The 15,191-nt window shown below is 36.5% G+C and overlaps 1 protein-coding gene across 4 annotated transcripts in view; it reads right to left on the bottom strand.

Annotated features, from left to right (window-relative positions):
- PTBP3 (polypyrimidine tract binding protein 3) overlaps nt 1–15,191 on the bottom strand; it is a 91,943-nt gene that overhangs the window by 22,403 nt on the left and 54,349 nt on the right. For all 4 annotated transcript variants that reach the window (XM_040239348.1, XM_040239350.1, XM_040239351.1 and 1 more), the window contains 2 exons: nt 5,567–5,677; nt 3,943–4,117 (listed from right to left, as the gene is read on the bottom strand). In XM_040239348.1, coding sequence (XP_040095282.1) covers nt 3,943–4,117; nt 5,567–5,677 — 286 coding nt within the window. The remainder of the gene's footprint in view (nt 1–3,942; nt 4,118–5,566; nt 5,678–15,191) is intronic.

Genomic DNA, 15,191 nt, shown 5'->3' on the forward strand with positions numbered 1-15,191 from the left:
GGAAGAAACCACCTTAAGTGATCAAAGTTAACATCACCACGAATAGGATAAACTGGCAGCATTCCTGATGTAATGAAACGAGAAAGACACAACATTATTTCAGCCAAAAACCCAGACATGCATACTGGGATACATTCTATTAAATACTCAACCCTGAACTCTTCAAAAATTTAAAGGTCATAAAAGACAAAGAATGAGGAAATGTTCCAAATTAAAGGCCTCCATGAGACATGACAAATAAATTAGCCTGATACTGGTTTGGATCCCTACTAGAGAAACATTTTCTTATAAAGAACATTATTTTCACAACTGGCAAAATTTTTAAAAGGTCTATGGATTAGATAATGGTATCGTGTGAATGTTAATTTTCTGATTTTGTTATTTACATAAGAATGTCCTTGTTCTTAGAAAATACACAATGAGTATTTAGAAGGGACATCATGCCTGCAACTTATTATTTTTTTTTACTGTAACTTATTTTCCAATGACTCAGAGGAAGAAAAAATACCACACACACACAGACACAAAGCGAGGTGATAAAGTAAATGTGGTGTGATGTTAATAATCAGAGAATCTGAAGGATATGGGGGATTCTTTCAACTATTTCTGCAACTTGAAATACTGCAATAAAAAGTTACTAAAATACTATACACTTCAGAATTTCTAAGTGTTTATATTTATAATGTCAAAGTAATAAAGGATTTTTTTAAACATGACGCAAAAACACAGACATAAAGGGTATGGTAAGTAAACCTGGCCATATAAAAATACCATTAAGAGAATGAACCAATAAGCCAAAACTGATAGAAACTATTTGCAACACATAAAACCAACAAAAAGACTAGTGTCTAGGATATTAAAGAATTCCTACAAATAAGAAATGACAAGAAACTAAACATAAAAATGGGCAAAAGAATTAAAAGAAAATTCATAAAGAAGAATGGCCAACAAACATAAGTTTAACCTCACTGATAATTGGGAAAATTTCAAAGCAGCACTGTTCGTAATAGCCTCAAACTAAAATAACCCAAATGTCTATCAATAGTAGCATAGATAAGCCAACTATAATATATTCTTACAGTGGAAATCTATACACTTGACAGCGTTGAAAATGGATAAGCAAGAGCCACATATGTGAACATAGATGAATCAAAAAGGAAAACAGTGTGATTCCATTTAAATAAACTTTTAAATATAGGAGAAAAATCTCTAGCACTTAGGGCTGCATAATGAGTAGTAAAAAACCAAAACCAAACCACAGGAGAAAAGCAAAAATGCAAAAGCAGGACTACCCTCAAAAATTTTAGACTACAGTTATAGTGGAGCAGGGAGAATGGGAACACAATTAATGAGAGAGGTACAAATGGCGCTTCTACAGTATGGGTATACATTTTATTTCTTAATCTGGGTAGTATGGATATTTAAACTGTACTCAGGGCCTTCCTTGGTGGCTCAGTGGTAAAGAATCTGCCTGCCAATGCAGGAGGACCTTTGATATAGGAAGGTCCCCCATGTCATGGAACAACAGCCCGTGGGACACAACTATTGAGTCCGTGCTCTAGAGCCCAAGAGTCGCAACTACTGAAACCCATTGCCAGAGATCATGCTCTGCAACACGGGAATCCACCGCAACTAGAGAGGAGACTCTGGCTCGCTGCAGCTAGAGAAAAACCCACACAGCAATGAAGATCCAGCACAGCCACAACTAACTAACTAAATGAAATTAGTAGAATAATGTTAAACATTTCATGAAAAAAAAATTTTTTAAACTATATTCACATATTTTTACAAGCTTTTCTATTAATATTATATAATATTATATATTGTCTCTAAAACAGATCAGGAAGACTCCAGAATGCTTACAACTTAGCTCTAAGAACCTGAAAGGGTAATCTTTACAGAAAGAACAGCTAGTTAAGTAAGGAACAGAGACCTGGAAGTATAGCTTTTTCAAAGCCAAGAGAAAATAAGGAGGGAATAGTGAACCATGTCAAATATTTGTGAGAGGCAGAGTAAACTTTCATACAACACCTAAAGGTATTGTTCTCTGTTTGATAAATTACTTATCTTAGAATATACATACTATTTGCAATGACATAGGACTTATTAACACAATAAGAAAGGACAGCAACATTTTGATATTTTATATTCAGAAACTAAAATTCTCAATCGTATTTTTAAAATGTCCTCCTCCTACAATGCAGAACGTTAATTACTCCAACAGTATGTATTCAATTACTGGAATATGTGCAGTCCCGCACTTGATAGCCAAGCTCTGGCAAACTTGAATGACAGCCCCAGTTTCTATCACTTGCTATTAAAATGCTAATTACAAAGACCTTTGGCTCTGCCAAGTTGTACATATGAGTAGAGGCTGATAACAAATACAGCCCCCCTTCAGTATCTACAAGGGATTGGTTCCAGGACACTCCCAGCTCCCAACCCTGTAGATACCATCAAAATCCAAGGATGCTCAAGTCCCTTTATAAAACGGCACAGCATGTGCATATAATCTCTGCACGTTCTCCTGTATACTTGAAATCATCTCTAAATTGCTTATAATACCTAATATGTTGTAAAGGAAAGGAAAGGAAAGTGAAGTCGCTCAGTCGTGTCCGACTCTTTGTGACCCCATGGACTGTAGCCTACTAGGCTCCTCTATCCATGAGATTTTCCAGGCAATAGTACTGGAGTGGATTGCCATTTCCTTCTCCAGAGGATCTTCCTGACCCAGGGATGGAACCCAGGTCTTCCACACTGTAGACAGACGCTTTACCGTCTGAGCCACGGTAAAGACAATGTAATGCTATGTAAATAGTTGCTGGTACAAGGCAAATTCAAGTTTTGCTTTTTGGAACTTTATGAAACTTTTTTTTTCTCTAAGTATTTTTGATCTGTGGTTTGTTGAATCCACAGATGCCAAACCTGTAGATATGGAAGGCCAAATGTATAAAACACAAAAACTTGGTTAGACTAAAACAGAAACTTTAACAATTCAGGGACACAAACTGAACAATCCATTTGACTTTTTTCAGTTATAAATAATAAAAAGCTTTTATTTTATATTTACTGTATTCTAGAAAATATGGACAACTATTTGGCTAAGGATTCTTTTTTCTCACCTGTAAAATGAAGATAAACTAAATACCACTTAAATTCTCAGTATTTTATGGGGTCATCTGGGAAAGAAAAATCAATCACGAAGGGTAATAAAATTTAATACCTTATCTAAATAATAAACCACATTTGAGTGCTGCAAAGCCAAAAAGTACATTAATTTAGTGATATATTCAACTAGGCTATTCACTACTTTTCCTTTTACATAAATGTTTACTTCAAAAGTTTAGATTACTGAGACCTGGTCTTAAATAAAAGAAGGAAGCTCTTCAAAGCAACATTAGCATGAGTAATGCAGAAGATTGTATTTTGATTAGTGCAAAAATGCAATTTCACACAAACTTGGGGTAATGACGAAAAGTTCTAATGTTTAAAAACCAAAATCTTCTTCTTTGAATAAAGAAAGAACATACTACCAATTCAGGCCCTTGTTGTAAAATATCACTACTTTAAAAAGGAGAAGTATTTCTCTCAAGAGCACTTATGTCAATATTCTGCTGGCTATAAATCAACTTGTTTAAACCAATAGTAATATATGACTATTAAATCCAGACAAACGGTTGTATGGTTTATAAAGAATGAGCAATATTCTTTAATTAATGTTAGAAAATAAATTCAATTTTAGGTATCCACTTGTTTTTGACAACTAATAGAATTTACTAATATTAAGATTCAGTTAATGAACACACTTTTGTTCCATGAGTCTCCCTTTTCTCTAGAAATCCTGAGAGAATCTAAGAAGAAATCAGCTGACATATATGGATTAACAAATTAAACTTTTAACTTCAGAAAGCTTGTTCTATGACCCAAAACAGAACTACTCACCAAAAGCAGCAGCCATAGGGGGTTCAAGGGATGGCTGGCCATCACCAGTGGGAAGGTCTAAGCGAGTGAAGTCTCTGCTTTTGTCATTATTATATTTCACATTAAGGCTGGTGAGCTTGGAGAAGTCAATACGCAGAGTGCAGCATGCATTATAGATATTCTGGCCATCCAGAGCCTAAAGCATGTAAGAAAGGCACTGATGTTTTGCAAGACAACAATAAATCAAGTAGCCTCTACTTTGACAAAAAGTGGCAATCAGGCGTAAAGCAGAGAGGACTAAACTAAAAGCCAAAGAACTGTATTTCCTTTTACCTTTATCACTAACTGTGTGAGCGTAAGAGAGAAAATAAAAACTCTATTTCTCAGTTTTTTTCTTCTGTAAAGTGATAATCTCTATTTTATCTATGGTAAGATAAGTGGAAGAGCAGAAATGTATAAGCTTGAAAAACTATAATACATTACTGTACACTGTACTAATTATGATTATTTTAAAATGTTTAAATATATTTAAATTTAACATTTCATCTTAATATTAGTGTAGTTTATATAGGTTAAGATGATATAAAGTCTTTGTAAATGGTACTTGTCAGAACCACAATATGTGGAACAGTATCAACCACTTTTTTTTTGTTGTTGTAAATTTATTTTCTTTTGAGTAACAAGATTGAGGGAAGTCAGAGCAGACACAAGACCAAAAATTAGCAATCTCTTCTTTCATAATGATAAAGATCTTCTGAAGGGATATTTATAGCTACTAATGACTTCCACAAACACTTGAATTTACAAAAAATAGATACCAGAAACTAAAACACAAAAAATAAAAAACAAATGTACTAAAAAACGCTTACTTATCATAACAGTTACTGATGAGTATGCCATCGTAAAGGTACAGAACAATACATGCAGGTAGAGATACAGCAAATATCAATGTCATTCCCAGTCAAGAGCTCACTATGTGATACCCAAAGTGCTGTCCGCCTTAGTCTCTATCTTCGTGAAACAATTAGAAATGATTCAGATACTGATACAAGATAGAATTAGAGTTAGGGATAGATCTCAATAGGAGATGGATCAAACACAACTAAACTGAATGTGAAGTTTTATATCTTGTCAAAAGTCAAGCACTTGTGTGCTGAAAAGAAGACAGTATGAATTGAAAGCAGCATATTTCCTAAGATTTAATGTCTATCAATTTAGAGCTCAATGAGATTCAACAGTGAATATGGTTGCAAAAAATATAGAAATCAATCAATCTTTGGCTCACTTAATAGAAGTAAATGAGGGCACCAGGGCAAAGATAATTCTATTCTATTAGTTAGATTATATCAGGAGTACTTTGCGCAACTCTAGACTTCAAATATGACAAACAGAAATGAGTCCCAGAAATATAAGAAATGATAAGGGATTTGAAACCATTTCATATGAAGAAAGAAATAGCTTTTAGACTATAAAAAGAGCAAAAGGAACAGTACATTTAAAAATGATAAATTAGTTTGTATATTTTATTACAATTTTTTAAAAAAACATAGTAAACTACAGCATAGGAGAAGACATGATGACTTTCTTTGGTATCACTAAAGTGATGATAATAACAAGTGAAAAATGAAACAAAGATCATAATTACCATTTTGGCATAATGTGCATTCAATGGGTCAGCATACTGAAGCAAGGCTTGAAACTGATTATTCTTTGTAAAGGTGATAATCTTTAAGACTGTGCCAAATTTAGAAAATATCTGGAAAAAAGTTCACATTAGGTTAAATTTAAGGGAAAAATTTAGCTAACTTATCTTTATAAATACAACTTGATTCATAAATCTCAGTTTTAAATGAAAATAATATCCTTTATTAAAACTACTGGTACCAAAATTACTTAAATCAAGCGTAAGATGTTCATGTTCTAACACCCATACCTGGCTTAAAACAGTGCTGACATACAATAGGAACTAAATATTTAACCTGTTTTATAACTTGTCATAATTGGCACAGTACTGAAACAGAAGGTTACAACAGGAATTAATTAGTGCTATGAGATAATGGTGTTGCAAAGCATATACCTGGAAATGGAAGAGTCACACAGATTAACTATTTCAGCCTGAGAATCAGCATCTACTTCCTGAAATTTTTATGGAAAGGAAAACTACAAAATATTCAACAAAATGAAGAACAAAATGTCCAATGCTCTATTAATTCATCAAATAGTCATAGAGAATCGTTGTAAGCTCTGAAAAAAGTCAGGAGTGAATAAAGTAGAAACAAGAATCTCAGCACTGGTTCATCAATTTTAAACAACAGTACCATACTAATGCAAGATCTTGATAATAGGGGAAACAGTATGTCTGTGGAGGTAAGGAGGTATATATATTCTGCTCAAAGTATTTCGTGAACTAAAAATGCTCTAAAGAATTCTAATAAAACAAAATGTGAAACGGGAGAAAAACTAGAAAAGGCAGAAAGAGAACGGGGGAGGAAACCACAAACAAGCGCAGTTAAGTAGGAAACAGTTATCAAGTTGGCAGATACATGTCCAGATATATCTTGGCAGATATATAAAATAGCCACTTCAAATGCCGATGTTCTAAATACGCTAATTAAAATACAGAACTGCTAGAGTGGGCTTTTTAAAAAGCACATGCAAGACCCAACTCTAGGTTATTCGAGAGAAATCCACTTAAAATATAAAGACTTAAGCTAAAGAGAGAGAAAGATACACCATGCTAATACTAATTTTCAAGAAAAGCTGGCAGAGCTATATTCATTTCCTACAAGGCTGACCTCTGAAGAAAAATTATCAGGGATAATGAGGGATGCTATATAAGATAATGGGAGTCATTTATCTAAGAAGACAGAACAACCTTTAAAATGTATGTGCGTAACAAAAAAGAACCAAAATACTTAAGAAAAAAAGCGGTTAGAACTACAACAACACTACTGTTGTTGGAGACTTTAATAATATCCCTCTAATGCAGACTTATGGATAAGTCTGTATTGAGACTGTGAACAAACGTGTGGATACCAAAGGGGAGAGGGGTTGGATCTAATTGACATTTATAGAATAATATATCCAATAATAGCAGAATACACATGAACACCAAGACAGACATATTCTGAGCCATAAAGCACACTTAAATTTAAAATAATAAAAATCATACAATGTATATTCTCAATTATAGATTTAAATAAGAAACCAGTAACAGGAAAAAACACCTAGAAAATCATAAGAAAGAAAGAAAGGAGTCTCTGCTCTTGCAAGGAAAGACAAGACAATAAATAAGCAAATAAATAACAATACCTGGTCATACAAAAGTATTTTGTTTTAAAAATAAAAGGGAAAGGGATGAGAGTGATGCAAGTTGGGAAGGTGCAAGGGTGCTCAAGGAAGGCCTCTCTGAAGAGTCTTTGGAGAAGAGGAATTAACAGAATGAGGGGAAGGTTTCCTGACAGACCCCTGGTTGCCAATGCTCCTACAACACTTGTTCTACTTCCCCAGCACAGAAGTTCATGGCCAGGGTTCCTACAATGCATTATGCTTTCCTCTGATGTCTCATTTTACATCTGGATTTTAATAAGCCAGAAATGTGTCTTGCTTCTTAAACTAAGTATTCCCTATGCTGGTAAGAATTTGCTGTCATTACACACTATGCATGTGTTTCCTTAATAGGCAAATATCCTGCTTTTTTATTATCAGAAAGAATGATCAAGAATAACTATCCTAGAGGACAGGCAACAAAAGAAAAAATAGAAAAATTCAAGTACATCAAAATTAAAACTCATGTTCACCAAAGACTTATCAACAGGATTGAAAAGGCAACCCACAAAATGAGAGACAATATTTGCAAATTATTTATCTGATAAGAGGTAATATACAGAAATATGAAAAGAATTCCTACAAGTCAACAACAAAAACCCAATTTAAAAAACAGGCAAAAGATTTGAAAAGAACTTTATCCAAAGAAAGGGCTTCCCTGATAGCTCAGTTCAGTTCAGTTCAGTCGCTCAGTTGTGTCCAACTCTTTGCGACCCCATGAAATGCAGCATGCCAGGCCTCCCTGTCCATCACCATCTCCCGGAGCTCACTCAGACTCACGTCCATCGAGTCCAAGATGCCATCCAGCCATCTCATCCTCTGTCGTCCCCTTCTCCTCCTGCCCCCAATCCCTCCCAGCATCAGAGTCTTTTCCAATGAGTCAACTCTTCACATGAGGTGGCCAAAGTACTGGAGTTTCAGCTTTAGCATCATTCCTTCCAAAGAAATCCCAGGGTTGATCTCCTTCAGAATGGACTGGTTGGATCTCCTTGCAGTCCAAGGGACTCTCAAGAGTCTTCTCCAACACCACAGTTCAAAAGCATCAGTTCTTCTGCGCTCAGCCTTCTTCACAGTCCAACTCTCACATCCATACATGACCACAGGAAAAACCATAGCCTTGACTAGACGGACCTTAGTTGGCAAAGTAATGTCCCTGCTTTTGAATATACTATCTAGGTTGGTCATAACTTTTCTTCCAAGGAGTAAGCGTCTTTTAATTTCATGGCTGCAATCACCATCTGCAGTGATTTTGGAGCCCCCCAAAATAAAGTCTGACACTGTTTCCACTGTTTTCCCATCTATTTCCCATGAAGTGATGGGACCGGATGCCATGATCTTCGTTTTCTGAATGTGGAGCTTTAAGCCAACTTTTTCACTCTCCTCTTTCACTTTCATCAAGAGGCTTTTTAGCTCCTCTTCACTTTCTGCCATAAGGGTGGTGTCATCTGCATATCTGAGGGTATTGATATTTCTCCCGGCAATCTTGATTCCAGCTTGTGTTTCTTCCAGTCCAGCGTTTCTCATGATGTACTCTGCATAGAAGTTAAATAAGCAGGGTGACAATATACAGCCTTGACGGACTCCTTTTCTTATTTGGAACCAGTCTGTTGTTCCATGTCCACTTCTAACTGTTGCTTCCTGACCTGCATACAGATTTCTCAAGAGGCAGGTTAGGAGGTCTGGTATTCCCATCTCTTTCAGAATTTTCCACAGTTTATTGTGATCCACACAGTTGGTAAAGAATCCTTCTGCAATGCGGGAGAGTTGGGAAGATCCCCTGGAGAAGGAAAAGGCTACCCACTCCAGTATTCTGGCCTGGAGAATTTCATGGACAGTCCACAGGGTTGCAAAGAGTCGGACAAAACTGAGCGACTTTCTCTTCACTTCTCCAAAGACACTTCACTTCTCCAAAGACAATCAAATAGCAACAAGCACATGAAAAGATGCTCAATGGCAACTCGTGTCCATCCACAGATGAATGAATAAACAAAGCGTGGTGTATACATACAATATTATTCAGCTTTAAAAAGGAAGGAAATCCTCACACATGCTACAATACCGATGAACCCTGAAGACACTGTTATGTGAAATAAGCCAGTCTCAAAACAGCAAATGATGAGTGATTCCACTTTTATGAGGAACCTTGTTGTTGTTTAGTTACTAAGTTGTGTCCACTCTTACAACCCCATGGACTCTAGCCTGCCAGGTTCCTCTGTCCATGGGATTTCCCAGGCAAGAATCTTGGAGTGGGTTGCCCTTTCCTTCTCCAGGGGACCTACTCGACCCCGGGATCAAACCTGTCTTCTATACTGGCAGGCGGATTCTTTATACCACTGAATAGAGTCAAACAATTCTTATAGGAGATCAACAAGACTTGTGAAACTAATTTGTCTTGGAAAGGGTCACCAGAAAATTGCATTCTTAAAGATGTAGTCTGAAGGCTCTCTATTGAAATTTAAGATGTTTTAAAAAATATATAATTTCATTATGGTCATACTTCAGAGTTCAAAATGTTAAGACCTTAATCCCTCATATAACTCTATTTTGAAAAACACTAGGAAATTTTTGTTTTGCTCTTTTAATGAAAGGTTTGGTCTTATAATAAGTACTTCCTCAATACACCCTCATATCCTAGAGAACAAAGTTTGTAAAATAATACCATGGACTTCGCTCGTGGTCCAGTGGTTAATAAGCTGCCCTGCAAGGTTTGATCCCTACATTCCCCTGGTTGGGAAACTAATAAGATCCCATATGCTGTGGAGCCCATGTGCCGCAACCAGAGAGTCTGCATGCCACAATTACTGAGCCCATGCACCACAATGAAATATTCCATGAGCCACAACTAAGGGCCAACACAGTCAGATAAATAAATAAATATCTTTAAAATGTATATGTGTGTGTGTTATGGTCACAGTCTCAATACAGACTTATCCATAAGTCTGTACTGGAAGAATATTATTAAAGTCTCCAACAATAAATAGTGTTTTTGTAGTTCTAGTAGCTTTTTTTCTTAAATATTTTTTTTTGTTACCCATATATATTTTAACACACACATATACACACACACATATACTTATGTGTATATATATAAAAGGAGATATATTTAACTGCCTAACTTCCCTTCTTCATACTGCAGACACAGGTAGTGTTCTAAAGTACAAGCCAGATTACATTTTTCCCTGCTTAAAATTCCTCACTACCTCATTATCCACACAGCAAAATCCAAGCTCTCTGGTATAACATACACAATCTCTCCCTGGTGTACCTCTCCAACCTCATTTCCTGACACTATTTTCCACTGTTTATTTACACTTTTTATTTTATACTATTTACATCAACAACTATTGTAGTTCTCCAGATACACCAAGTGGTTTCAGACTTCTATGCCTAAACATGTGGCTTTTTCCCTGTTCCTGTATCTCTTTACATAATGCCTAGGAAATTTTCATTCATTTTCTTTCAAAACTCAGCTCAGCAATAATGCCACCAGAAAATTCTTAGCCTCACCCAAACCTCAACAGAGTTCACTTTCTTTACCAAATATTTTTATCCCCTTCTTGGCCTCATACAAATACTTATCTTGCTGTTTTACTTATACTGTATTATACATTTGTCTATATATGTCTCCTTTAATTAGACTGAAAGTTCCTTGAAGGTATATTGCTTGTCTTGGTCATTTCGTTAGCATTGACGACAACTTCCTGGCACATAAGAGGCACAGAGTAAAAGTTTATTATTAATTGATAAAAAGATTATACTATGAGACCTGACTGAAGAATAATGGCAATATGCAAATTTTAAAATGATAAACATTTCTTTAGTAAACTATCTTGTTAACAAAGTAACAAGAACATATAGCTTGCTCTAAAATTTGGCATTTTTATACTATATTATGCTATAGGACCTAGTTAATTTCCACTTAATCTTCAGATTTTGTTAATGTTTAGATCCCTTTCTCTCATTTAATTTGAACAACAGCCTGAAGCATATCCTCTCTGGCAGATGTTTGGCTGTATAATTTTCATCTGAATGTCCTAAGAGAATATAAATGTACTCATCTGGCTAACCATGCTCTCTAGAGCTCCCTGGATTGTATTTACTGAGGAGCTACAAAGATCAATCTGATATTAAAGTAAGCAAACACCAATATCAGGGAATTCAGCAATGCCTTAAGTGTGATTTTTAACAACTTTTTATAATTATCAAAACACTTATTTTTAAACAGATTTGGCCTCAAAAGATCAATGTTTAGGAAAGTTTAACATATATTTTTATTGATTACAAGGTCTTTGGCAACTTCCCTAATATATGTACTTTGCTGTCATAAATACAAATACACAGAGACTCAACTCTTGATATGTCTTATGCATTTTAATCTTTTCAGACTTCAAAATGGGGCTAATAAAATACAAGAGATCAGATTCTCGTAACATTAATCTTCAGGGTGAGGAAGATTAATAAAGAGTGATAATGAGAACTTGCCAGAAACTGAAACTGTTCACTAGTATTCACTTGAAAAAAGCAATATTCATACTAGAAATTTCTAAAATAGCAAGCACACTAGCCACAATTTGTTTACAATAGTTTTTGTAGGCAATAAAAAAGGTGACTTAAAAATTAGAATTTGGAGGCTTCCCCGGTGCCTCAGTGGTGTAAAGACTCTGCCTGCCAATGCAGGAGACACAGGTTCGATCCCTGATCCAGGAAGACCCCACACACTGTGAATAACCAAGTCTGTTTGCCGTAACTATTAAAGCTGTGCCCTAGAGCCTGGGAACCACAGCTACTGAGCTCAAGGGCTGCAACTACTGAGCCCGCACGCCCCAGAGCCCGCACTCCACAGCAAGAGAAGCCACTGCAATGAGAAACCCACGCGCTGCAATTAGACAGCAGTCCCTGCTGGCCACAACCAGAAAAAAGCCCACAGAGCAACGAAGACCCAGCAGTCAAAAAGAAGAAATAAGTAACTTTTTAAATTAGAAGTTTATATTACTAGTGTTGATTCTTTTATTTGATACAATAATAATTGATTTTTGCAAGCTATTTATCTTTATACTTCGATTCAAAAAGACTTATCTGTCTTTCATCCTGAAGAGATTCATCTATTGGACCTCTGTTGGACATAACTAACACCACACATGATGGTACTTCAAAGTAATAGATTCCAAAAAAATACTGTTTTGCCTTACTCCATTAGTAGACAAAGAAGAATGCAGGGCTGAGTTTACATAATGGATCACTTGATGAATTGCCTTCTTTACTTACAAACACTAAGTGATGCCATTCAATCCTGCAGCCTTAAGTGCCAGTCATATGCAAATGATCACCAATTTTCCAGTCCTGAATTCTTACACTCAATACAGACTTATTTCCCCAAATGTTTCTTCAACATCTCCCACTGGATGTCTAACAGGTATCTCCAATTTAAGTTGAAAATATACTCTTGATTCCTCCCCTATCTTCCACCCTTGCCCCACATCTTTCTCCCCTCCTCAGTCTTTACGATCTAGTATAAGATGGCTCTGCTTTACCAGAAGTTCATATCCACAACCTGGAAAGCATTGATAGTTACTCTCTTTCTCTTCATAACTCACATCTACTCAACCCATCAGCACATCGTTCCAAATACATATGTAATCACCACTTCCAGTGCCCATGTCCCCACCTGGGTGACCACCATCTCTCATCTGGACTATGCTCAGAGCTTTCACTTATGCCTATGTGTGTGTGTCAGTCACTTAGTTATGTCTGACTCTGCGACCCCATGGACTGTAGCCTGCCAGGCTCCTCTGTCCATGGAATTTTCCAGGCAAGAATACTGGAGTGGGTTGCCGTTTCTTTTTCCATCACTTATGCCTATAGTTCATTCTTAACATAGCAACAAGAGTGATTTTGTTAAGACATTCAGCCTGTCATCTCACTCTTCTACTCAAAATCCTCCATGGCTTCCTATTTTACTCAGTGTAAAGATTATAAAGGCTCTGCATCATCAAGTCTTAACCCCTTCTCTGAGCCTATCAGTCATAGCTTTCGTATTTTTTTATATCCAATAACAGTCTTTTTTCTGATATTGGAATACATTAAGCACACTTCCATTTTAGGGACTTTGCACTTGCTGTTCTTTCTGACTAGATCATTATTCTACCACATATACACATAATTTAACACCCTCACATTCTTCAGGCTTCTGCTCAAATGTCATCATATTGTAAATAGTTCCGTCACCTGAAACTTCTCTCATCTGAAATAGCACTATTACCATCTCAGTCACTCTTAATTCCCCACCATGAGCTAAAGGAAAAACACTAGCTTCCATAGATGTTAGAGAGCAGTTTAGCTAATGTCAACTCTTCAGCAGAGAATACAGAAAAACTTGCTAATTATAACATGTGCAACCAACCCTACTCTTCCATGTATTTCCCAATCACAATATTTATCACATTTCATGCTATTACTTACATCTTACCCAGAAGGCCACAAGAGCAAGGATCTGTTTCTTACAAAGCAACAGCATCTATTAAGTACAGTGAACACTTCTTGAGTGCTTACTATGTAACAGGCACTGCTCTAAGTGCTTCAAATGCAGCAACCCATGAAATCCTCATAACAAATGTATAAAAGAGATACCATCTTCATCTCCATGATATAAATAAGAAAAAGACATAGAAGCAGCAAGTTTCTTGCCCAAGGTTATAGAGGTAGTAAGTGGTGGAGTGAGGGTTCAAACTAGCTCCAGAAACTATATCCTTTACTACTCTGCTATACTATACTTAAATCGGCTAATGGAATAGAGTGCCGGGGGTTAGGGCTTAGTTAATATAATTAGAGAAAGAAAGATGCTCTGAGGTGAATTTGAGCTGAAAATGGAATGATGTAGATTCAGCTAAGTGGCTAGGCCTAAGAAACAGAAGACAGAAATGGACTAAGACAGAAATAAGAAGGGTAAGAGGAAGAGGGTCAAAGAGCCAGAAAAGCCGGGGTGCTAAATAAGCAGAACAGTCAGGAAGTGAGGTTACAGAGACAGTGAGAGGTCTGATATGCGGGCATTAAGGGCCCTGGTAAGGAATTTTGCTTTTTCCAACAGTAGTGTGAAGGAGGATTCAACAAGAGACTGCTATAACTAAAGGGCTGAGAGTCCTATCCCAATGGTTACCATTGAAGACTCAGAAATACTTCTCTTCACTTGAAGGACCCATGATCTTTAGGGAAAGAAACAAGGTTTGTTACTGGTCTCAGTGAAGTGACAAATGGAATAACTAAATAGGACCACACAACCTGGGCTAAGTTCACTGCTGACTGATAGCAATGTTGAGCGACAGGTGCAATAACATCTTTTGAGAAGCAAGAGAAGTTAGCAGCAGTAGCTACAGTGCTACAAGAGCAAAAGCAAACAAAAAATGCTGATGGATCACAGAGAGCTCGATGCTACTTGGGGGGATAAACAGAAGAAGCGAAAATCCATCAGGACAAAGAAGCCAATCAAAGTAACTGCTGAACCCTTTTAGGAAACAACAGTGGCTATGAATACCACTGCTAAAGCCCTCCACAGGACATGGTTCACAAACGTACGTATTTAGAACACGGTACTGAGGAAACTATTATAGGGAATAGAGTAGGCATAATAAATGGTATATTTTGATATTTACATGCATAGCATGTGAACCATGTGCTGTGCTTAGTCATTCAGTCATGTCCAATTCTTTGCGACCCCATGGACTGTAGCCCACCAGGCTCCTCTGTCCATGGGGATTCTCCAGACAAGAATATTGAAGTTGGTTGCCATGTCCTCCTTCACAGATCTTCCCAACCCAGGGATCGAACCCAGGTCTCCTGCATTGCATGTGGATCTTTACTGTCTGAGCCATCAGGGAAGCCCAACATGAATCATATTAGGAAATATATCTGAGCTCTTATCACCAGTTGGTACAATGACTATGGGGAAA

This window comes from Oryx dammah, unplaced genomic scaffold, assembly GCF_014754425.2.
Source record: "Oryx dammah isolate SB20612 unplaced genomic scaffold, SCBI_Odam_1.1 HiC_scaffold_1, whole genome shotgun sequence".
Lineage (NCBI taxonomy): Eukaryota > Metazoa > Chordata > Mammalia > Artiodactyla > Bovidae > Oryx > Oryx dammah.